Here is a 24879-nt window from a genome sequence, read left to right as displayed (position 1 = left end):
CATTTTTACATTCATGGTCTGTTTGCAAGATATACATAGAAGGAAGTAAAATATTGGTTGATTCAGGTGAAGGGAAACTGAGATAAACCTGAAGTTTACCACATTTCCCTATCGTAATTTCATCAAAATAGTGAAATCAGTTGAAAAATTTTGCACAAACAAGACTAAAATGCAAAAAATAACTATTTAAATAGAAAACTTTTTAATATAACACAGTTTTAAAACTAATAAGTATTAAATAATCTCTCCTAGCCCCATACAGATAATCCTGAAAATTTGTGCTTGTGAATTTTCAATAGTTATGACACTACCTGTAAAACTGAAAATGTGGGGCATATGTATGTAGCTGATGATGTGATTTTCTGTGCAAAATATTTAGCTTCCACAAAAGTAAACTGCTGAATATTCAAATGATTTTGCATTTGTGGACACCATCACGTATAAAATGGATTGCAAACTGTCACTAAAACAAGTCATTGTTCCTTTCTGCTTCATATTATCCTTAATGGAACCATCACGCTCATCTTTGCACTTGCCACTAGGACTGCAATACGTCCAGATTTCCCCCACTGATAGGTCCCAGTTTTAAGGGTGCTCAGAGACATACAGGAGGGATTTGTATACAATAGTCTGGGGTAAACCCAAACCTTTTTTAGTGCCTGGGAAAATACTATTGACTGAAGATAAATAGGTTGTAATAAACCTTGGTTAAAATTCACTAAAAACCCAGTGACAAGCACACTTAGACATTCTCCTATACACATACAGTGTGTTCTGAAATAATCTTTACCACTTTGATCAAGTATATTCCAGAAATGGGAATCAGTAGAAAGGTGTGGTTCACAGCATAATGTTCACATGCACCTAAAGCTGTTATTTTCTTACTTTTCCCATATTAGTTATTGACTGGCCTTGGCCAATGGTGGAATGTTGGTCCAACCAGATCTGTTACCCAGGTCATGTGGAACTCCATTACACTTTTTTTCTTCAGGCTGGACTTGCGTGAACTATGAGCTTGCATCATAGAAGCAATAGCACGTTTTAATGGGGGACACGCTAGTTTGAACGTGGAAATGGAATATCACTTGGATATCCTGTGTGATACAGATGGCACACACATTTAAGATGACCATTCATTCACCCATACTCCATTCTTTGTGACAGTCACGATTTTTCTAGCTCTGTCCCAGATTTTTTCAAAAGTAATTTGGGACCCTATTTGTCCCAGATTAAAAATTATGAAATGATTTATCCTGAATTAGATGTTCATTTCACCTGTATCAGTATGCTGTTACTGTAAGGTTATTTTCCCAAATGAATAATGTATGGAGCAGTGACAAAACACAATTTGTCACAGAAGCTTTGAAAGCAGTGTTAGTTACTGGAATGATATATATACTGAAACTTGAGTTGAATGTTTTTATATGCTGTTGAAGAATACAGGCGTGCTGAAGAAAATTTAAAACACTGATAAATACCGTATGTCTGCTCGCACTCCTTCAACTTAGAAGATACTAATAAAATATAAATTAACATATTTTTTTGTGACAAAGTAAAGTGATAGTTTGCATTTATTCCATTCAGTTAAAACTGTTCTTTTGCAATATCAAGATTTTTTAATGTATCCCAAATTTGAGTCTAGAAAATATGGTCGTATTAACACCCTGAACGTAATTAAGTGGTTGCTGGAACCTCAGGTGTGTGTGAACATTATGCTACAAATTACAATTGCCTATCTGTTCCAATTTCTGAAATGTATGTGATCAAACATATAAAGATAATTTTGGAACACCCTGTATTATCCATACTTCTTTATATTGAAACCATGAGATGCTGCCGAACATGGATGATTGCACGCACTGCAATGACGCCCCCACCCCCACCCCCCACCCCGACAAAAAATATCTTAAATGTCATTTGCCTTCTACTCATTGAGTTGTATGGATTAATTTACACTTATATTCCTTACTGAAAATGAGTACTGTATTTGAACATGAAAGTCTCTGTAATATGTTTCACAAATCCTTGTTACTCGTTTGTTTAATTTATATCTGCTGATAGATACGACACATGCTCTCTGGCACTGACAGCATTGAAATGCAACTGAGGAAAGATTCCCCCTCTCATGTCCCCACTCTCCACAATACATCATGGCCAACTTGCTGTCTACAGACCATGTGTGTCCAGAAAAATAATCTGATTTGAACCAGATATCTGGAGTTCTCAAAGTTTTTGACTTGGGTTGGCAATTTAAGTGATGGCAGGCCTACCTCAGTGATAAGTCTGATTAATTAATTACATGTTAATGGCACCTGGGACAGTTTACTGCACAAAAATGTATGAATCAGTTTTAAATGATGAAAAAAAAAACTACTCCCTTCAGTATATAATTAAATGAACATGTATAATGCTTATTTTAACTTTGTCATACCCCTTACATATGTCTTCACTTATTCCTGCGGGGGGGGGGGGGGGGGGGGTTAGGACAACCCTCTAGTGGTATAGGGTAGCACTGCTTTAGTTCAACTAATTAAAATACTGCAGGCTTGTTTCACTCAGAAGAATGTATGGATAGCTAGGGCAGCTAAAATACTAAGTAGTGGTTTCAGTTAAAAGACTAAATACGTGGTTCAATTAACAGAAAAGATACTGATTGTTTTCATTTGAAAAGAAAGAACGAATAAAGCTACAATGGTGTTGAATCTTCTCATTTGGTTGCTCCCACTGACTGCTTTCACTTAAAAAAAAGAAAAGAACAATATTCCACCCAACACATAAAACTGAAACCGACTGACTTGATTTTTTCATTTGGTTGCTCCCACAGACTGATTTCACTCGAAAGAATGAGTGAGTAGTCCAACCGACTGAATTGGTTGTTTTCATTTGGTTGCTCCCACAATTGAGTAATACTCATCAAAAGAATGAATCAGTCATTCAACCAATATGGAAAACTACAACCAAATGAGTCAACTGTTTTCCACCAACAGAATGAATTGATTGTTTTAATTAAGTTGTTCCCATCACTATTGCAGACTGTACCCTGCAAAGCTGGGTAGAAGTTAAAGTATCAGTGAATAAATGGAGATCCACAACAAATTTTATAGTCAGCGGTTTATCTGAGTGACAGTTGAGCATATTAAACCTTTTTCCAAGTTATATTTCAGAGCGCCTTAGGCAGTACATAGTGCATTCTCAGCTTAGAGACGACCAACATGTACACAAACTTTCTCAAATCTTTGAGGATGCCTGCAGAGAGAAACCTCTCTGACTGCCAACTGCACCCTTGTCTAGCTTATTTTTTTTAATGTGGACTCAGACTGCTATGTGGCTACCAAACAGTGCGACATACTTTTGTATTCATGCCATATGTTAATAAGGAGTGTTCTAGTCAGCACTGAGTCATTGCTAATTGTTACCCTTATCTTACTCTGGGCTAAGATTCTACTTTGGTGACCCCTAACAACTGTATGTCGATCATTTTCAAGCTCCTATGCCTCCAGGTCTGGATACTAAGCGCCAGTGTTGCAGCCATTCTGCAGCTGCCCTACATCTCTGTTCTCAAGGCAGTAGTGTGCAGTGTTTTGCAGACAACTCCATAGCAACCTGTATTTGTCAAAAACGAACATGATATTCATTAGTGCAGTGGTACAAAAGTTGAAAATGGTATCAGACAATGGAATCCTACAGACAGTTTACTCGGCGATTTTGTTCCAATCTCTACTCTGCACATAGGTCAGGCAAATACTACGCATCAGTGCCTGCAACAGCCATATTCACAAGTCTTCACTGCTATTGATGTGACTGCCATGCTGCATCTAAATTCCTTCACCCTGATCAAGCTGCACCACAGGGCCAGTGACATTATTAATTTGTCCCCAGCCAATAATAAATACCTCACCATGAAATTTCCCCTTTTTCAATGGTTATCCCAGACACCAGAGCAACAGTTACAGCAAGATATGTATGACAAATGACAGGGGACAGAAGGACTTCACAGTTACAGCACCAGTTACACATACTATTGGATTTCAAACTGCTGTCAGACCGCATGCTGTGTCCAACTCCCTCCTAAGTTCAACTTGTGATGATGTCACATGAAAATGAATCATTGGATTGCAAGTTAAAATTGGTGGACAGAATCTTTTTCAATGTACAACATTGACAGTATATAAATACTGCAGACAACAACGCTTCTGAACGTAGCTCACAGCAGCCTCACTGCACCCACTGCCTCGCTACAGCTGAGCTGGATCGAGCGCACCTGACCACTGCTGAATGTGACATCAGTCCCTCCACAGAGGACAGTGATCTTCACGTGACCTCAACAGACATAACAGACATCCCCACAACTGAAAACAATGCTCTGTGCGCCGGTATGGGGACAGTGTTGCTGACAACACATGCAGTTTGGCATCATTGTGAGGAATTGCTGCCCACTGTGTGACTGCCCAAAACTGGTGCACAGTCTGCGAGAGATGCATAGCATCACGAAGACCATTAAAGTTGCTTTACTTTATGTCATGTCAATGAAAAGTCTTCCACTCCACCATCACCACATGGTAGCAGACACTACACCTTTGGTCACATCAATCAACAATATTTCCTCATTGACACGGGATCTGACATGAGTACCTCACCTCCTGGTCTACCTTCAGCATTGAGTGCCATTCCTGCCATACAGATCTGTGCGGTGAATTACTTTTTCCACCCCCATCCACAGGGCTTAGTCTCACACCCTGGATCTCAGTGTTGGTGAACTGTTTACATGGAGCTTCATTAACACAGGGGTCAGAGATCCCGTGCTGAGCATAGACTTCCTTCGTCATTTTCAACAGTGACCAGACCTGGCCCGCAGTACTCTGATCCATCAGGACAGTGGCCACTTTATTACTGATGTCTTTGGTTATGACACTCCAGTACCATGGCGCACCTCTGTCACATCTCTATTGGACAACACTCAGTGTTGCAGCTCGACTGTCAAATGCCAATAATGTATACAAGAATGCATCGCATATCCCATCGAACTGCAACAAGTTCAACGGCTTTACAGGATGGACATGATGCTATATGTTGCACAATCCTAGGGGTGTTGGAGGAACTTAGTGCCACACAATGCTACCTAGATGGTCGTGAGATGCGTCATTCACTCGTGCCCATTCAAGACAATTCCACCATAACATCTCCCCTCGATCTCAGCATGATAATGGCATCCTTCCCAGTAGCATTTGAGTCTACACAGCCTCCACACACAATCAAATTCAACGATGTGCTTCCTGCTCTTGTGTACCCCACTGAAACTGTGAGTCTTTGTACGCCCTCCTGCATTTGCGGGTGTTATTTATGCAGGGTACTATCTGCAGTGGAATGTTCCACAAGATCACTACTGAACTAGCTGCACACTGCCAAAGTGGCAGTTGAGGGTCTTTTGTTGGCTGAGATTGTGAGACCTTCTGCTGGTTTGGAGCTTCTCCCATTAAGATGGTGCCCCAAGAACACAGGAGAGTGAGAATATGCGAATACTCTTAGAGTTCTTATCGCCTGTCAATCATTGTCAGGCAATATCAAACAGACATGACTTCATCAACAACCTTGCTGGCACTTTAGTTTGCACTATGTTGGACTCTAAGGAAGCACTCTTGTAGATACCGGTAAGTGTGGAAGACATTCACGAAACTGTGAGTATCACATCTTTTAGTTTACAAAAATGTTTATGTCTGTCACATGGGCTCAGGAATGTGGCTCAGACCCAGCAGTGATTTATTGACAGTGTTATGTTCAAACTCCCTTTTTGATACACCTACCTGGATGACATTCTCGTCTTCTCTCCTACCCAGGAATTGTGGGAAATGCATCTTAAATAAGTTTTCATCATGAGAGGTGCCAACAGTGTAGTAATTAACGATGACAAATGCCAACTTTGGCAGCCTCAAGTTGTCTCTCTCAGACACATTGTCACTGCAGCAGGTATTCATCCTACACCACACTGAACTGACCTCATATGCCAACTACCCCCACCTCAGGATTTCCACAAGCTATACCATTTCCTTGCGAAGATTAATTTCTATCATCACTATCACCATATCCATCTTAACGCCATCTTTGAGGCACCACTCACAGAAGTTCTCATGGGCAAGAATACTGCTGGCCAACCTAAGTTAGAGTGGACCCTCACATACAGTACACATTTAAGTAAATAAAAAACTGTCTTGTGCAAGCCAATGTTGGGACACCCACTTCCACATGCTCAATTCATGATTAATAGTGATGTTAGTGACTTCACTACTGGAGCAGTTCTGCTACAAGAAATAGCAGGCATACAAGAGTCACTCTAGTTTTTTTTAATGTAAGTGATCACTTTATAGTTCAAGTGGTTGGTATATGACCATGAACTGTTGGCAGTGTACGAAGTGGTTCATCAGTTGAAAGGAAATGTGGAAAGCAGACCACTCATCATCTACTCCAATCAACAACCTTGGGTGAAATCAATCCATAGTCCTTTTAAGGATACGTGCCTTCGACAGTTCTGATTCCTCAGTTATATAGCACAGTTCATGACCGATTTTAGACATCTGCATGGTGCAGGAAACATTGCCATGGATTATCTGTTGTTCATCAACATCCTCTCTGTGCAAGTTGACTCTGGCAAAACTACAGAGACACAGCCGCATGGATTAATTTCACAATACCATAACCAACTTATGGCTGGAATGATGCTCAATTCTGGGCACAGCTAAACAACTCTTGTTTGATGTTTTGCAAAATTGTGCTTGGCCACTTGTAATCAAGCTGCTGTGGAAGTTCATCTTCAAACAGCTTCACAACTCCTCACATCCTAGCATATGCTTGATAACATGACATCTCACAGAATGCTCTGTGTGGCCCAATGTAGAAAAGCATTGCAGAGAGTAGACCCTTGCATGCATAGCATGTAAATGGAGTGCAGTGGGATGTCATGCACAGTGGCCGCTTGGTCAGGTCAAGATACCAAAAGCATTGTTTCAAAATGTACCCTTTGACCTGCTAGGGCCACTGCCTAACTCTGAGTGCTACCAATTCATTCTCTTGGTCATTGACTGTCTACCCTTAGAGCAGGGGTGAGCATTAATTTTGGCTCAGGGCCACTTTGTGGAAGCAGGGGTTAGTGGAAGGCCACACTTTTTAAAATGGTTGCATGCATTAGTTAACTTTGCGTTTCAGAAAAGACATAAATTGTTATATAAAAATTCTGTCTGTTTTGGTGGGCCACACAAAAGCCAATACCAGGCCGCAAGTTGCTTTTGGCTGCTATTAGCCCATACCTGACTTGGAAACATCACTGCAGAATCAATGATCAGGGCTCTCGTTGATACTTGTATCTCCCATTTCGGTTGCCTGGCTTCTCTAACCACCAATCAAGGTTGGCAGAAGCACTTGCTCTACTGGCAGACTACATACTCCATGCACTGCTGATATCATCTACAGATCTGCCCATCTTCACCGACATGTCAAACAGGACACAGCTGCACAGCCCTCCGAGAACCTTCATCCACAAGGCACTGACCAACTGAGATATTGTCATGCTTCGCAATGATACCATTTGGTCAGCACTCCAGCCACCATACAAAATCACTCACAAGGTTCTTAAATGTGGTTTCCACACATTTTACATTTTGCTTCATTGCAGTCCTACGATGGTCACGATCAATCAGCTGAAGCCAGCTTGGAACTTAACATGACAACACTTCAATTAATGATGCAGTGCCTGCTTCAAACCATTCAGCCTCACCTGTGGCTGCACAACTGTATGCCATGACTGCCAACCCCTCCACATCCAGTGTCTTCGAAGGGCCCCTGAATGTCCAATGCTTTCTGCCAGATGTTCTACACATCCATCTAGTTGACAACTTGCTGGTGGTTGAGGGGTGGCAAGCTGAATGAAAATTCAAGAATGGATTTATTGCCTGTCAATTCTCACATTGTTACAACCTACCTAACGCTGGGGATGCAGCTGCCATCACATCATGCCTATCGTCTGATGGTTTCCTCACATTAATGGACACCATGCCACATCACTTCTACTTCAGTTGACCCAGATGCTTATAAACATCCCTATTACAGTCATCCCCATCACCCTCACTGCACCTCCAGAAAACCATATGTCTGCCATGACTTGGGGGAGGTATCCTTGCGCCATGACTTGGGGGAGGTATCCTTGCAATGGTGGTTCATGGGTACCTGTATTACTATTAATTACTATTAGTGGGGGATGGAGAAAGGAGGCGGGGAGCTCTGTGGGGATGCCACAAAAGAGGAACCTTGTGACGATCAATTCTGTCCTCACCTGCTAGTATGTCCTTGTAAGGTGGACTCATTTTGCTCTATGGCTGCCAAGCAGTGTGATGTACTTTTGTATTTACGCCATAAGTTAAACGAAAATGTTCTAACCAGCACCATGTCTTTACTAATTGAAAGATTCTACAAACCATTTAGCACTTCTTGCAGATAAAGAGTTTGTTGTGCAACCCTCACACCATGTGAGTGCTTTTGCAAATTCTAGTTGAGAAAGCTGTATGGTGTTTCAATGTATACAGCAGCTTGCTTCTTAACCCTCAAAAACTAAGGGTAAGAAGGTTTTAAATGCCACATAGAACTCATCTTTTCTATTCATTGGCTTAAATAGTTTAACCAATGTATATTGTGAATATATGCATCTTGGCATATAAAATGACAATTTTAACATTTGATTCTTAATATGATGATGACAGTTGGGAAATTAAATATATCTTTGTGTAGCTTTGCAATATATTATCTAAAGTGTAATACATTTGAAAAGTCATAATATTTTGACCACATTCATTTCATTTCTGTGATAGACAAATAGTACTGAGAACATTCATCTGTTTTACATTTGTGCAAACAATTTATGAGACCCTTAATTATGAAAAAAGCTTTTAACTTGAAATATATAGAATTTCAATGATGTTGGCACTAAGTTGTGTTTTAACAAGCTCATGTTCACTGGCAGTTTATTTTCAGGAAGCAAATAGACTTCTTTCTGAGGCTTTACCTGAAGAATTTTACAATAGTGTAATGGAAATTGTGGTGTACTTCATGGAATCATTTGGAAGTCCAGTTCATTTTAACTATGGCCCACGCCATGAAATGTCATTTGGATTGTTTCTGTGCTGCCTCATCAGGATTGGAGCACTTACCGCAAAAGATCAAGAGGGAATAATTACTGTTGTGTTTGTCAGGTATGTTACAAGAGATCATTACTTTATTGTAATATAAAAAAATCATTCTTCTGCTAGTAGACACATAAATTTGTTACAAAAATATGAAGTGTGGACAATTTTGTAATATATCTTATTGTAATTATTGTTGTTATAGTACTGATTTTTCTGTACACTGAACATGAAGATAGACAAAATAACAAAAAATATGGACAACAGGGAATATAATCCCTTTCCATCTTTACAGTGGAAAATAGAAAGAAGGAAATGAAGCCAAATAAATAAATTCTTCATGTACAAAACAAGAATGCAAGAAGACAAGAAACTCATCAAAGACAAAAAAAAAAAAACCTTCTTTATTGGAAGAAGGGCACATAAATCATGGAAATGTGGCAAAAACTTAGGTTCCTTCATAAACAGAAAGAATGAAAAATCAAAAAACACATAGTATATCTGTCTCCAATACTACACCCATTATGGTATCTGACAGGTTCAGAGAAGGAAAGCCAATTGTAACAACAAACTCTTATAATACCATGAGACTTGTTGCAACTGACCAATAGTTATAGCACATTCTCTCTTGCATGGTCAGTTAATGAGGACTCTGTACTGTGTGATTCTCTCCTGGACTGTGATTTGGACTTTGTTGTTACCTACCAGTGCTGCTTTGTTAGCACATGTACTTGCTGGCAGTAGCTTTAAACCACTTAGGACTGATGCCCTCATTGTAATAACACCCTGTATATGGGTATGCCAGGTTCCTTGTGAAATAGGAGCAGTACTGTGCTGGGCCTGAGCCAGTATTTTCTGGATAAAAGGTATTAGATAGGAAGAAAAAAAGTTCAGAATTATCTATGAAAATCTGACCACAAGAATTATGTCCTGTCATCTCAAATCGCAATAGAAGTTGAGAACAATTGGCTGCTTGAAACTCAAAGAAATTCTTAGGTAATTAACATCACTGGTGACATTATATGTGATAGATTTGCATTCAGAACACTTGTCATGAATCATCAATTTACACATAAACTGAAGACTGGAACCCAAAGAACCTGGACACAAGAGTGGAAGAAGACTTTCAGAAAAGAAGATTAAAGACATTTTAGTACAGGAAGAAAGCAAAATAATCAACAAAATAATGTTAAGCCCATTCTCAATTGGGCATAAATCCTATAAAAACTGATACTATTAAAAAAAGTCAAAGGTAAATAAAAGTTATCAGGAGTAACATAAGAGAGTATGTGAACAAAGGACAACTTATGTGAATTAAGGACAACACATAGATAATTTATGCAAGGTATTATCTATATATAATTTCATTATTCGTGTGACAAACAAAAAGTACTGATCGCAAATTACTGTTACGTCATATACCCTCAATTCTCGTATTCATTTCGCTAGCTAGTAATTAAACAAGTAAAACACCTAAAAAGAATACTTAAAGATAAAAAAGAGCCTCTTCTGTTGAATTTCTAAGGTACTCCTGATAATTCTTGTGTGTTTTTTTATTTTATTTTATTTCTTTATTTATTTAAGATTGTGAGTGAAAATGGATACTCTACACACACACACACACACACACACACACACACACACACACACACACACACAAGTGTTATGACTCAAAGTTATGTGCTGTAACTGAGACAACTACTTCACTAATGATCTGTCACTCCGATGTCATTTGTGATAACTTTTCCAAGGGCTGTAAGAAAGCTCACATCTATTCAACCTACTACAAATTGAAATAACTGCTTTTTAAAGAACTCTTCCGTATTTTCTTGCTCTCCTACAACAGCTATAACATCTGCAAACAGATCTCCTATTAATCAGAACATCATCTCCAATATGAATCACAGAGCAGAGCAGAAGAGAATGACCTTCCTCTTAAGCTACTCTAAACTGTCTCTGTGCATTGTCATTGTAGGCATGCCTCTTGCTTTCCGCCTTCCAAAACAGTGCTGAGCTGCAATGCCAAAGCCTAAGTGACCCCTCCATAGTAGATGGAGATGCCTAGTCACCATTATACCTTTGTGCTGTTACGTGCTCGCACATACCACTCCGACTCTGTACGTTGATAAAACCAGGGCACACACAGTGGAAAGTTGTCTACAGGCTAACTACATAAACATTGTTTCTACATAGACATCTTTCATCTGAGTGCAAAGAAGAGGTGGAACATCATGTCACGCCATTACGATGATCACAGTTTAGGTCTCTTAAGATGGAATTCAGTTTTATCCCTTCACAATACAAAACTTGTGCATTTGTATTTCTTACTTCAGTCTTTTCAATGTGTGATTACTAGGTTCTACAATGATTGCCTTTCCCTTTTGATTATGTCTTTATTACATATCAGTGCTTACTTATCTAAAAAAAGTGTCCTTTTGGTGCTTCATTTCTTTATCCTTCCTCCTTTTCTTATATTACTGTTGCCATTCAACTATTCATAATTAATTGCTAGATTTTCATAGATGAAGAGAACTCATAAAGGTTTATCTTATTTGACAAGGATTTATCATTATTTCATTACTTTGACTCAAAGTTTATTTGCACCTGGTAGTTTGTAAATCATCATCTACAACAGTACAAGATTCTCAAATTTTTTGAGACAGAAAAGATTTATGTCTTTAATTATCATAAGGTGTAATGTACTGACATTTTAATCTACACAACTTTCCACTGTCTCAAACCCCAGATATGTGACAACAGAACGTTTATGGAAAATGAATATTCATAAAACCAATCATCACCCAGGTTGGTCTAATTGTTTTGGACTATTTTGCAGAATACTTCATTAGCGTGATTAGCAGTCACATTAAAGTTTGCTACCTTAGTAAGAACTATGTTTACACCTGATACTATTTGTGATGTTGGTCTCCCTCTCCTTACCCCTCTACAGAAAAGGAATGGTACAGGTCATTCCCTTCCTAGATTCACATGTCCAAGGATTAGGCCATCCCTTCTCTGAATTCATATATCCTTCCTCTCTCACATATCTTCATAAAATTGGGTCCACCACATACACACATCAAAAAAAGTTTTGCATCACCCTAGTTCCAAGAACTCCTGAAGATAGAAGTTGACTGTGGATATTGTATCACAGACATAGTCCCTTTGACTGTTCAGAGATGTCACTAAACCCGCCCTTGCAAGAGCAGCGCCTACTAAATGGAGGGGGTCTGGCAGCCAATCAGTTCCAGTCATTCCAGCAGGAAATAGGTACAAAACTCGTGTTGTCTGTAGTTAAACCATGCCTAGATGGTCAATACCGCAGTTTGATCATGTCCGCATTGTTACTTTGTGCCAGGAATGGCTCTCAACAAGGGAAGCGGCCAGGTGTCTCGGAGTGAACCAAAGCATTGTTGTTCAGGCACGGAGGAGATACAGAGAGACGGGTACTGTTGATGACAGGCCTCGCTCAGGTCACCCAAGGGCTACCACTGCAGTGGATGACCACTACCTATGGATTACGGCTCGGAGGAACCCTGACAGCAACGCCACCATGTTGACTAATGCTTTTTGTGCAGCCTCAGGATGTCATGCTATGATTCAAACTGTGTGCAATAGGATGCATGATGCGCAACTTCACTCCCGACATCCATGGCAAGGTCCATCTTTGCAACCACAACACCATGCAGCATGGTACAAATGGGCCCAACAACATGCCGAATGGACCGCTCAGGATTGGCATCATGTTCTCTTTACTGATGAGTGTTGCATAGGCCTTCAACCAGACAATTGGGGGAGACATGTTTGAAGGGCAACCTGGTCAGGCTGAAAACGCTTTAGACATACTGTCCAGTGAGTGCAGCAAGGCGGAGTTTCCCTGCTGTTTTGGGGTGGCATTACGTGAGAGCGACATACACCGCTGGTGGTAATGGAAGGCACCATAATGGCTGTACGATACATGAATGCCATCCTCTGACTGGCAGTGCAACCATATCGGCAGCATCGAGGCATTCATCTTCATGGACTACAATTCGCGCCCCCATCATGCACATCTTGTGAATGACTTCCTTCAGGATTATGACATCGCTCGACGAGAGTGACCAGCATGTTCTCCAGACATGAAGCCTATCAAACATGCCTGGGATAGATTGAAAAGGCCTGTTTATGGACAACGTGTCCCACCAACCACTCTGAGGGATCTATGCTGAATCGCCGTTGAAGAGTGGGACAATCCGGACCAACAGTGCCTTGATGAACTTGTGGATAGTATGCCACAATGAATACAGGCATGCATCAATGCAAGAGGACGTGCTACTGTGTATTAGAGGTTCTGGAACTCTCGGAACAGAGGTGATGCAAAACTTTTTTTGATGTGTGTATCAAAAATCTGAGATTATAGGGGCAGCCTAAGACCCTTAGCTTTTTAACTTTCAATGATGAAGTCCCTCCATGTCCAAATGACTTTACCTGGCTATTTCAGATTGATGGTTCTTGACTTCTTCCTGATATTCTTACACATGATGTCAAAGGATATTCACTCCTGGTTTATTTTTGTTATTAGGTTATTATTTTTATATTTTTGGATCATCAGAGTGGTCACATTATGTTCTAGTGGAGCCTAGGTGGACACATAATAGCTACAAGAAGAAGTGGCTTTGGAACATACTCTCTTTTTCACTTCTTTACACCAATACCCTCTATGTATATGATAAGGTAGCTTCTCACTTTCTGCTGAAAATACTTTCTGCTGAATCTATATTCCATCTCTCATAATAATTGTAAAATACAAAATCTTTATTTAATAGCTTTTTAATTCTTCATTCTTAAGGGGAGCCTGAGGTGGTCAAATCCAAAACTCACACACACATATCAATCATATATGCCTTTCTGAAATCACGTTGAACATCGCGAATACCCGCCCTTACCGAGCGATGATGGCATTAGTTGGCGACAGAGAGCTGAAAGAGAATTTGTCCAGCAACGGCGGGATCTGCCAAAGAGCGAACCCCACCTATGATTTTTTTTTTGCTACCGAAAATTAATTGGAACATTCCTCTTTAATGTAAACTTTGAATTATTGTTCTACTCGCCCTAGAAGTGGAGTTATTACCATTTTCCTCCACGCCTGGAGAGGAAATGGGTGGCTGCTGAATGCATCTAACACCCTCTCGTGACTTCCTGGCGAACTGCTTGGGATTTTCTCGGCCTGTTACTCACACAGCACCTTATGTTACGCATACAGCGAGTGTGCAAGGGTTGGCTACAATGTTTTCTGTGACAAATGAAGCGCTAAGAGCGCGAAACATCGTCTCTTTGCTGTTTACCGTTTTGAATTAGTTCAGTGTTGCGCCTGTTGTTGGTAGTATTATACTTCTTGTGTAAAGCGTTGTTCTGGTTACGATGCCACATTTTAGTAACCGTGTATATAAGAAGAGGAAGAATGTAGGGAAAAGAAAATTAACACTAATACCAAGTTGCGATACTACAATTACTGGAACAGTGCGTTCTTCTGCTAAGCAACACATGGACGGCCATAGCCCTGTGACATCTTCTAGCAAATACTACCTTGGGGATGGTGACTCCAAAGGTTTCAAGACTATAGAGGAACTGAAACCATATGGAAATGAATTTGTAGTTGAAAATTTGGAATGCATTGGGCATGTGCAAAAGCGTATGGGTGCACGGCTTCGAAGGCTCAAACAAACTTTGGGTGCAAGTAAGCTCAGTGATGGAAAGACAATAGGAGGGAGAGGCAGGCTTACTGATGAGGTGATTGAACGTCTACAGAGATACTATGGGTATGCTATAAGGCAAAATACTAGTAATGTTAGTGACATGCGAAAAGCAGTGTGGGCATTGTTCCTTCATACTGCCTCTTGCAATGAATACCCTCAACACAGCCTGTGCCCAAAAGATTCCTGGTGCAAATATAATGCAAAAAAGGACTATGGTCACAAACATGGTTTGCCAGCAGCTGTGATAAATGCAATAAAACCTATTTTTCATGACTTAGCACAGCCAGAATTGTTACACAAATGTCTACACGGAAAGACGCAGAATCCTAATGAGAGCGTAAACAATTTGATTTGGAAAGTGATTCCTAAAAGGGTGTTTGTAAGCATAGAAACACTGCACTTTGGCATTTATGATGCAATAGCAACCTACAACCAAGGGAACAGTGTGAAGTGTGAAGTTCTGAAGGCATTAGGATTTACAGCTGCGGTGAACACTGTACGAGCACTAAGAAATATTGACAGAGAAAGGATAAGAGGAGCAGAAAGAAGAGAAAGGCATATGAAGTATGATGGAACAACAGGCCAGAAAAGAAGACAGAAGAGGACGCTTTTGGAGGATGAAGAAGAAGACCCTGATAATCCATCCTATAGTGCAGGAATGTATTGAGAAACTTTGATAGCCATTTCCTGTAAATTAGAATTTTTCGAATATAAGGAACATTTTCTCAAAATCCACTCAATCTAGAGAGATGAAATTTTTATACAGCACTCCTAGTGGTCAAACTTACATTGTAACACAGCCATTTGGCAATATGTTCAGTAGTTTCATTTCAGTTTAATTATAAAGCAATTATTTGTAAAAAAATTTGGGTCATTAATAAAAAAAATAATTAGAAGGAAACTAGAAAAGATACTCCAAAATCCCTCTGTCATAACTGCAATACTAAACCACTCTATATGTAAAAAAATTCAAATTTTTCTATTTGGTAGTTTATTCATAAATGTTCCTCAAACTTAGTGATTTTAACATGGGCAGCATAGGCGCCTCTGGCTCCCCGTACGTTAAAAGGCATAATATATCCATAATTATTGCATTTTTATTATATTCACACACACTTCTCAGAGATAACATGAGTTTTTGAGATTAATTTCCCTCCTCATCCGTTAAAAAAGTTATTAACACTCAGTGCTCTTTTGCAAGTGACTACATCCATTTGCATTTAGCGTAGTCCATAGACTTGCATGTTCCACTGTTTCCTTTTCAATGATATGTTAGCTTGTTACAATCTCTTTTAAGGATGAGTATTAGCTTCCATCCTTTGCACTGCCTCCCTCTCTCCATTTATCTGACATTGCTAACATATACTACAGTCCACAACAGCAAAGATTTGTTAGCTTATCATGCATCTGAAACACAGTTGTCTACGTCAGTATGTCATATACAGGGTGTTACAAAAAGGTACGGCCAAACTTTCAGGAAACATTCCCCACACACAAATAAAGAAAAGATGTTATGTGGACATGTATCCGGAAACACTTAATTTCCATGTTAGAGCTCATTTTAGTTTCTTCCACCTACGCTCAATGGAGCATGTTATCATGATTTCATACGGGATACTCTACCTGTGCTGCTAGACATGTGCCTTTACAAGTACGACACAGCATGTGGTTCATGCACGATGGAGCTCCTACACATTTCAGACGAAGTATTCGTACGCTTCTCAACAACAGATTCGGTGACTGATGGATTGGTAGAGGCGGACTAATTCCATGGCCTCCACGCTCTCCTGACCTCAACCCTCTTGACTTTCATTTATGGGGGCATTTGAAAGCTCTTGTCTACGCAACCCCGGTACCAAATGTAGAGACTCTTCGTGCTCGTATTGTGGACGGCTGTGATACAATACGCCAATCTCCAGGGCTGCATCAGCGCATCAGGGATTCCATGCGAAGGAGGGTGGATGCATGTATCCTCGCTAATGGAGGACATTTTGAACATTTCCTGTAACAAAGTGTTTGAAGTCATGCTGGTACGTTCTGTTGCTGTGTGTTTCCATTCCATGATTAATCTGATTTGAAGAGAAGTAATAAAATGAGCTCTAACATGGAAAGTAAGCATTTCAGGACACATGTCCACATAACATATTTTCTTTCTTTGTGTGTGAGGAATGTTTCCTGAAAGTTTGGCCGTACCTTTTTGTAAAACCCTGTATTTATTACCCTGGGTTACTTGAATTGTCTTATGACTTTATCTACAAAAACAAGATGTAATCAACACAATGTGGTGGTGATCAAAGATGAGTTTTAGCAGTAGAAACATATGAATCTGGACAGACAGAAGGAAATATTAGAATAAGTGTGTTAGGACTGAAGAAATAAAGAATACAGATCCCACTCCACACCCCAAGGTACTCTGCTTGATGGGTTCTTCACTGAGATGCTAGAGGATGAAGCGTGGTCGGCATGCCCTACAGAATGGACATGTCTTGGTTTCTCCTGTACAGGGACCTAACTACACTCCTATGAGCAGCTAATAGAGACTGGTAACAACACACCAGTCATCAGTAGTAATTAGTCTTGTCATCATCAGTCTTTAAATCAGTGGTCACTCACCAGTACAAGTCCTATTCATAATTTCTATTGCTGATAGACCTGCAGACGTATGGGGTAATTCATTCAGTATAGTCTGGTACTCAGGAATGAATTTAGCTGATGTAGTATGTTTGTTACCTTGCCACAGTGGTAACACTGGTTCCCATCAGATCACGGAAGTTAAGCACTGTCAGGCTTGGTTAGTACTTGGACGAGTGACCATCCAGTCTGCCGAGTGCTGTTGGCAAGTGAGGTGCACTCAGACCTTTCGAGGCCAAATGAGGAGCTACTTGACTGAGAAGTAGCGGCTCCGATCATGAAAACTGGTATGGCCAGGAGAGTGGTGTGCTGACCACATGCCCCTCCATATCCACATCTAGTGACGCCTATTAACTGAGGATGACACGGTGGTTAGTTGGTATCGTTGGGCCTTCTGAGGCCTGTCCAGAGTTTACTTTAGTTTAGTTTTTAATTAGTATGTTTGTTGGAACAGTAAGTTCTTTATAGACATCCAATTTTCTTCATTATGTGTTCACAAGAATTTGATAGCAGATGATATTTTGAGATGGCTATATGTTTTACACCTTTCCATGGCAAAAATTCCTAGAAGTTATTATTTGTAACTAGTCATGTGTTATCAGTAAGGAGAATACAAGGCTTGCCTACATCTCTAAAATAGCATGCATTGCCTTGTTTAATGTAGTAAAGTTTACTGTACTTAGACCAACACTGTAGAAGTACCAAGATATAAGTTGCTCCTCCTTGACCCCACAGTAACTATTCAAAGACCGAGCAAGGTGGCGCAGTGGCTAGCACACTGGACTCGCATTTGGGAGGACGACGGTTCAATCCTGCGTCCGGCCATCCTGATTTAGGTTTTCCGTGATTTCCCTAAATCGCTCCAGGCAAATGCCGGGATGGTTCCTTTGAAAGGGCACGGCCGGCTTCCTTCCCTAATCCGTTGAGACCAATGACCTCGCTGTCTGGTCTCCTCCCCCAAACAATCCAATCCAATCCAACTATTCAGAAAAACCAGCAGCAACAAATCAAGTAATCCTTTTGGTGTTATTGGATATAACTTACATATTAGATGGCTGTTATGATCTTTAGCCATTGACATACCTCACAGGAGAACAGCAAGTTTACTTCTTTCCTGCTTAAGTTCTTAAAGTAATAAAATTTATTCATGTGCTTAATGGAATGGAAAAACCAAATTAGATCTTCTTCCACACTCTGAGGTATGCATAATTTCCAACTAAATATGGCATTGTTTAATATCCAGAATAAAATACCATTAATAGCTGCCCATAATTCCTGCCTCGTCTGGTAACATTCTTGCATGTGTGCATTGCTGAAATTTGATGCTGAAATATTCATCCATTCTTGCTGTATCCTTGAATCAAGGGTCCTTACCTCATTATTGGTGATAATTGAAGTTAAAAAATTAATCACAAAAATGACACCAGGTCTCTCAGTATGTTTCATGTCATTTGTACCTAAAGGTAATTTTGATAGTGCGGCAGGAACATGGTTCAGAGAACACTTTATGTATTTCTATTTGGAATTCTTGTAAAGACAATGCCCACTTCACTAGATGGTTAGGTAGTAGTCTACTTTCCACCAGGAATGCTAGTGCTTGATGGTCATTAGAGATAACTATCTTTGATCCCCAAATTGACATTTGAAATATTTATATATTGCAAACAATAGCTTATTACGCCTTCTCTGTGGATGTGTAATTTAATTCATGCTTGTTGAAGCTGCTTCTTGTCAAAGCGATAGTCTTATTTTCACCAATTTCCAATTCTCCTGAAATAATTCTGCCATGGCACCATGTTCTGACGCACCTGTTCCTAACTTATATGCCTCATGTTACACACTTCACTTCACATTCATTAGTGCTTCTTTAATATTCTTAAATGCTTCTGCTGCCCCTTCATCACATAAAAATTTAGTTCTTACAAAAGGTGGCCATGATGTTGGGATCACGGATTTACTTCAAACTTTGTAAACATTTAGTGGGCCATTATAGCAACATAGTGTGCAAGTAGTAAGATGCACTAGTCTGGCAATTCTGAAAAAATCACAAGAGAAGTTTTACACTTCTGTCATGCAACTGATGTATCTGTGCATAGGTGTTGGATATTTATGTTCATGTTGGTCAAGTAGTTAGCATTCAAGCATCATAAGACAAACGTGTATGAGACAATGTTTTGACTCCCACACATACCTTCATTTTTGTAGTACAAGAATAAATTCTGTGATATTCAAAAATTTATACCTGCACTATTCATTCTTGCTAGATTAGCTACATTGTACCACAGGTTAACTGCCGAATGGGGCTGCCTGCTTGAAGCATCGAGGTGCAAAGTAGTTACACATACCTTACCAGACTGCATGTACACTCCTGGAAATGGAAAAAAGAACACATTGACACCGGTGTGTCAGACCCACCATACTTGCTCCGGACACTGCGAGAGGGCTGTACAAGCAATGATCACACGCACGGCACAGCGGACACACCAGGAACCGCGGTGTTGGCCGTCGAATGGCGCTAGCTGCGCAGCATTTGTGCACCACCGCCGTCAGTGTCAGCCAGTTTGCCGTGGCATACGGAGCTCCATCGCAATCTTTAACACTGGTAGCATGCCGCGACAGCGTGGACGTGAACCGTATGTGCAGTTGACGGACTTTGAGCGAGGGCGTATAGTTGGAATGCGGGAGGCCAGGTGGACGTACCGCCGAATTGCTCAACATGTGGGGCATGAGGTCTCCACAGTACATCGATGTTGTCGCCAGTGGTCGGCAGAAGGTGCACGTGCCCGTCGACCTGGGACCGGACCGCAGCGACGCACGGATGCACGCCAAGACCGTAGGATCCTACGCAGTGCCGTAGGGGACCGCACCGCCACTTCCCAGCAAATTAGGGACACTGTTGCTCCTGGGGTATCGGCGAGGACCATTCGCAACCGTCTCCATGAAGCTGGGCTACGGTCCCGCACACCGTTAGGCCGTCTTCCGCTCACGCCCCAACATCGTGCAGCCCGCCTCCAGTGGTTTCGCGACAGGCGTGAATGGAGGGACAAATGGAGACGTGTCGTCTTCAGCGATGAGAGTCGCTTCTGCCTTGGTGCCAATGATGGTCGTATGCATGTTTGGCGCCGTGCAGGTGAGCGCCACAGTCAGGACTGCATACGACCGAGGCACACAGGGCCAACACCCGGCATCATGGTGTGAGGAGTGATCTCCTACACCGGCCGTACACCACTGGTGATCGTCGAGGGGACACTGAATAGTGCACTGTACATCCAAACCGTCATCGAACCCATCGTTCTACCATTCCTAGACCGGCAAGGGAACTTGCTGTTCCAACAGGACAATGCACGTCCGCATGTATCCCGTGCCACCCAACGTGCTCTAGAAGGTGTAAGTCAACTACCCTGGCCAGCAAGATCTCCGGATCTGTCCCCCATTGAGCATGTTTGGGACTGGATGAAGCGTTGTCTCACGCGGTCTGCACGTCCAGCATGAACGCTGGTCCAACTGAGGCGCCAGGTGGAAATGGCATGGCAAGCCGTTCCACAGGACTACATCCCGCATCTCTACGATCGTCTCCATGGGAGAATAGCAGCCTGCATTGCTGCGAAAGGTGGATATACACTGTACTAGTGCCGACATTGTGCATGCTCTGTTGCCTGTGTCTATGTGCCTGTGGTTCTGTCAGTGTGATCATGTGATGTATCTGACCCCAGGAATGTGTCAATAAAGTTTCCCCTTCCTGGGACAATGAATTCACGGTGTTCTTATTTCAATTTCCGGGAGTGTATAAGAGATTTCACAAATCATGACAGGCATACATTTTCAGGAAAACTCCATGCGTTTCTTCATTTGCTTGTCAATAGCTAGAAATATGTTTGTTCTAGTAATTAAATTTAATTAAAAATATGAAGTAGTCAAATGACTAAATTCACTTAACCTTCATGCAAATAAACGTGTTTTTCTTTTCTTTTTTTAAAAATTATAATACCTCTCAAATGCCATGTAAATTAAATAATATGACCAGTAATAAAAAAATATAGATTAAAAATTAAGTTTGAATGGGAGTTGAAAAATTGTCTGATGCTTGCACGCCTTATGAAGCTCAAATGCTAACCATTTGACCACTGTGAACTGTAATTTACTGCACCTACATACAAATACATCTGTAAGATGATACACACATAAAACTTCTCTTGCAAATTTCTCGGAATTGCCAGAGTATTGCATCTTACTACTTGCACATTATGGTGTTTTAATGGCCTACTAAAGGTGTACAAAGTTTGAAGTAAACCTATGATCCCAATGTTGAGGCCTCCACTTGTTAGTTTTAATAATGATAACAGTAATGTATCATTCATTGCTTGACCTTGCACTTATCAATGATAAAATCAAGCTAATCTGATAACAAGTGTAACTGTTTTATATTCTGAGGTTGTTGCCAGTCATTTATGGCTCTTATTCTTTCCAGATCCATTTAAATTCCATGTATCCCTACCAGATGTCATAAGAACTTTTAATTCCTTCCTGTCAAAACGAGACTTTGCTAATTAATAGTAATATCTTTTTCATAAAACTTTTGTAAAGTTTTTGGTAGTAAATTGTGATGCTCTTTGCATGTTTTAGATACTAATAAAATGTCTTCTACATATGTAATTAGTTACTGCAATAATTCTTTCACCAAAGCTTCAGCTGATGCTCAGAAAAATACTGAAACTGAAATATTTAAGCCAAAAGGTAGAACTTTAAATTGATATGACTTTCCATCAAACAAAAAAGCTGGATAAAGTTTCAGATTTTCATGTAATTTTACTTATGAGTAATCCATTGTCAGAAGCATTGAACTGAAATATTTGGCTTGTTCCAACCTAGCAAGCAATTCACTGATGCACATACGTAGGTCTATCTGTTTCGGTCTCTATGTGAATTTTTAGGATATGTGCATCTATAAGACCATGTGCTTTCTGCTTGTGAATTTTTTTAACAACTAGCAACAGATTGTTATACTCACTTATGCTATGACCAATAGCTTGATTTTCTATCATTTTATTTATTTTTTCTTGTACTGCAGCTTGTAACCTTAAAGGTATAGGGTTTACAATAGAAAGAACTCTTACCCCTTATTTTAAACTGAAAAATGTAATTATCTATTATTCCCATTTATCAGAGAATACTGAACTATATTCCCATAGAATGTTGTATAGCTCTTTTTTCTGCTCCTCCCTGAAGAGGATAGATTCATAATCTTGACTATATATTTGTTGTTATCATCTGCATACGGCTTGTAGGTTCTTCCTGGCTCATTAGTCTCACATTTACAATTAAATGTATATTGTTGACTAATGTGTCTTGTTTACTCAACACTGGATTCACCTCAAAAGGTACTGCTTTTTTCGATAACACTAACTCTGCTTTAAAATCTAAAGCCACTTTATACTTCAATAAACAGTCTACACCAAATAATATTTGTAAATTAGCATTTGTTACTATCAATAAATTTAGCATAAATTGGCAATTTCCTATACTTTTAGATACATGTGTTTCTTGTTTAATTAATTACCTTTACTTCCAGTAATCATTCTAAGAACTCATGCCTGAGTCTATAAAAATATCTACTTTCTTTCCATATAGTTCCCTAACTACTACGGGTTTTGGTCGGTTTGTTTAACTCAATTACCTAATTTTCATCTAGTAACCTTTCTTGTACATGTATTTTATATGTAAAGGCTATAAACTTTTCTGTATATAGGCCTATGACTCTATTGTCACATCTTGGATTCTGGCCCTCTTCCCAGGATGTTCCATGTTTTCCATTATAATAACAGGATAATTCCCTTTTAGCACCCCTTTATAGGCCACAGATGTATTCATAGGTATTACATTACCCATATCACTGTTGGTTGCATTTTGTGCAAACACTTGCAACTGTGTGTTATTCCTTCTCCACTGTCCTGAGTGACTTTGGCTATTACTTCTATTACTCACACTACATAAATCAGATTCTCTCTTTCTTGCAGAACTGTTGGGAAAGTGTTTACCTTCTGTATTAGTATTGTCCTGGTTCTCTTCTTGGATATTTTAATTACATTATTTATTGTATTTTATTGACTGTAAAACACTATGGTCTATAACAATGCTATGAAAAGAAACGTTGCCACTCACCATATACTGAGTCACAGATAGGCACAACAAAAAGACCATCACAGGATAAGCTTTTGGCCAACAAGGCCTTTGTCAGAAATAGATGACAGATAGACAGACACACACACACACACACACACACACACACACACACACACACACACACAAACAAACAAAACTCACACACCTGACTGCAATCTCCGCCAGCTGAAGCCACACTGCAATCAGCAGCAGCAGTGCGTGATGGGAGTTGCTTCTGGGTGGGGGTAAGGAGGAGGCTGGGGCGGAGAGAGGGAGGAATAGCAGGGTAGGTGATGTTTGTGACCAGTCTGGAGTAGGTGGTGGTGGGAGGATGTATGGGACAGGTGTTTCATCTAGGTCTGTTACAGGGATATGAGCCATGTGGTAAAGGGTTAGGAGCAGGGGTTGTGTAGGGATGGATGAGTATATTGTGTAGATTTGGAGGATGGCAGAATATCACTGTGGGAGGGGTGGGAAGGGTAGTGGGCAGGACATTTCTCATTTCAGGGCATGACGAGAGGTAGTTGACACCCGCAGGGGTAATTCAGTTGCTCCAGTCCTGGGTGGTACTGAGTTACAAGAGGAATGCTCCCGTGTGGCTGGACAGTGAGTCTTTAGGAGGTGGCGGGACACTGGAATGATAAGGCATGGAAGATTTGCTTTTGTACAAGGTTGAGAGGATAGTTACAGTCTGCGAAGGCCTCAGTGAGACCCGCGGTATATTTCGACAGGGACTGCTCATTACTGCAGAAGCACGACCACGGGTGGCTAGGCAGTATGGTAGGGACTTCTTAGTATGGAACAGGTGGCAGTTGTTAAAGTGGAGGTATTGCAGGTGGTTAGTAGGTTTGATATGGACAAAGGTACAGATGAAGCCATCTTTGAGGTGGAGGTCAACATCTATAAAGGTTGCTTGTTGGGTTGAGTAGGACCAGGTGAAGCAAATGAGGGAGAAGCTGTTGAGGTAGTGGAGGAATGTGGATAGTATGTCCTCACCCTTGATCCAGATCACAAAGATGTCATCAATGAATCTGAACCAGGTGAGGGGTTTACGATTCTGGACGTTTAGGAAGGATTCCTCTAGATGGCCCATGAAGAGGTTGGCATAGTACGGTGCCATGCGGATGCCCATAGACATACCCTGGATTTGTTGTAGGTAATGCCTTCAAAGAAGTAATTGTGGGTGAAAT

General features: G+C 40.5%; 1 protein-coding gene across 1 annotated transcript in view; it reads left to right on the top strand.

Annotated features, from left to right (window-relative positions):
- LOC124798929 (serine/threonine-protein phosphatase 2A activator-like) overlaps positions 1–24879 on the top strand; it is a 136868-nt gene that overhangs the window by 71995 nt on the left and 39994 nt on the right. The window contains exon 3 of the mRNA XM_047262462.1: positions 9016–9233. Within this exon, the coding sequence (XP_047118418.1) occupies positions 9016–9233 (218 nt within the window). The remainder of the gene's footprint in view (positions 1–9015; positions 9234–24879) is intronic.

The sequence above is a fragment of the Schistocerca piceifrons genome, chromosome 5, assembly GCF_021461385.2.
Source record: "Schistocerca piceifrons isolate TAMUIC-IGC-003096 chromosome 5, iqSchPice1.1, whole genome shotgun sequence".
NCBI lineage: Eukaryota > Metazoa > Arthropoda > Insecta > Orthoptera > Acrididae > Schistocerca > Schistocerca piceifrons.
The sequence above is the reverse complement of the archived record's forward strand: the minus strand, read 5'-3'. Positions and strand labels throughout refer to the sequence as shown.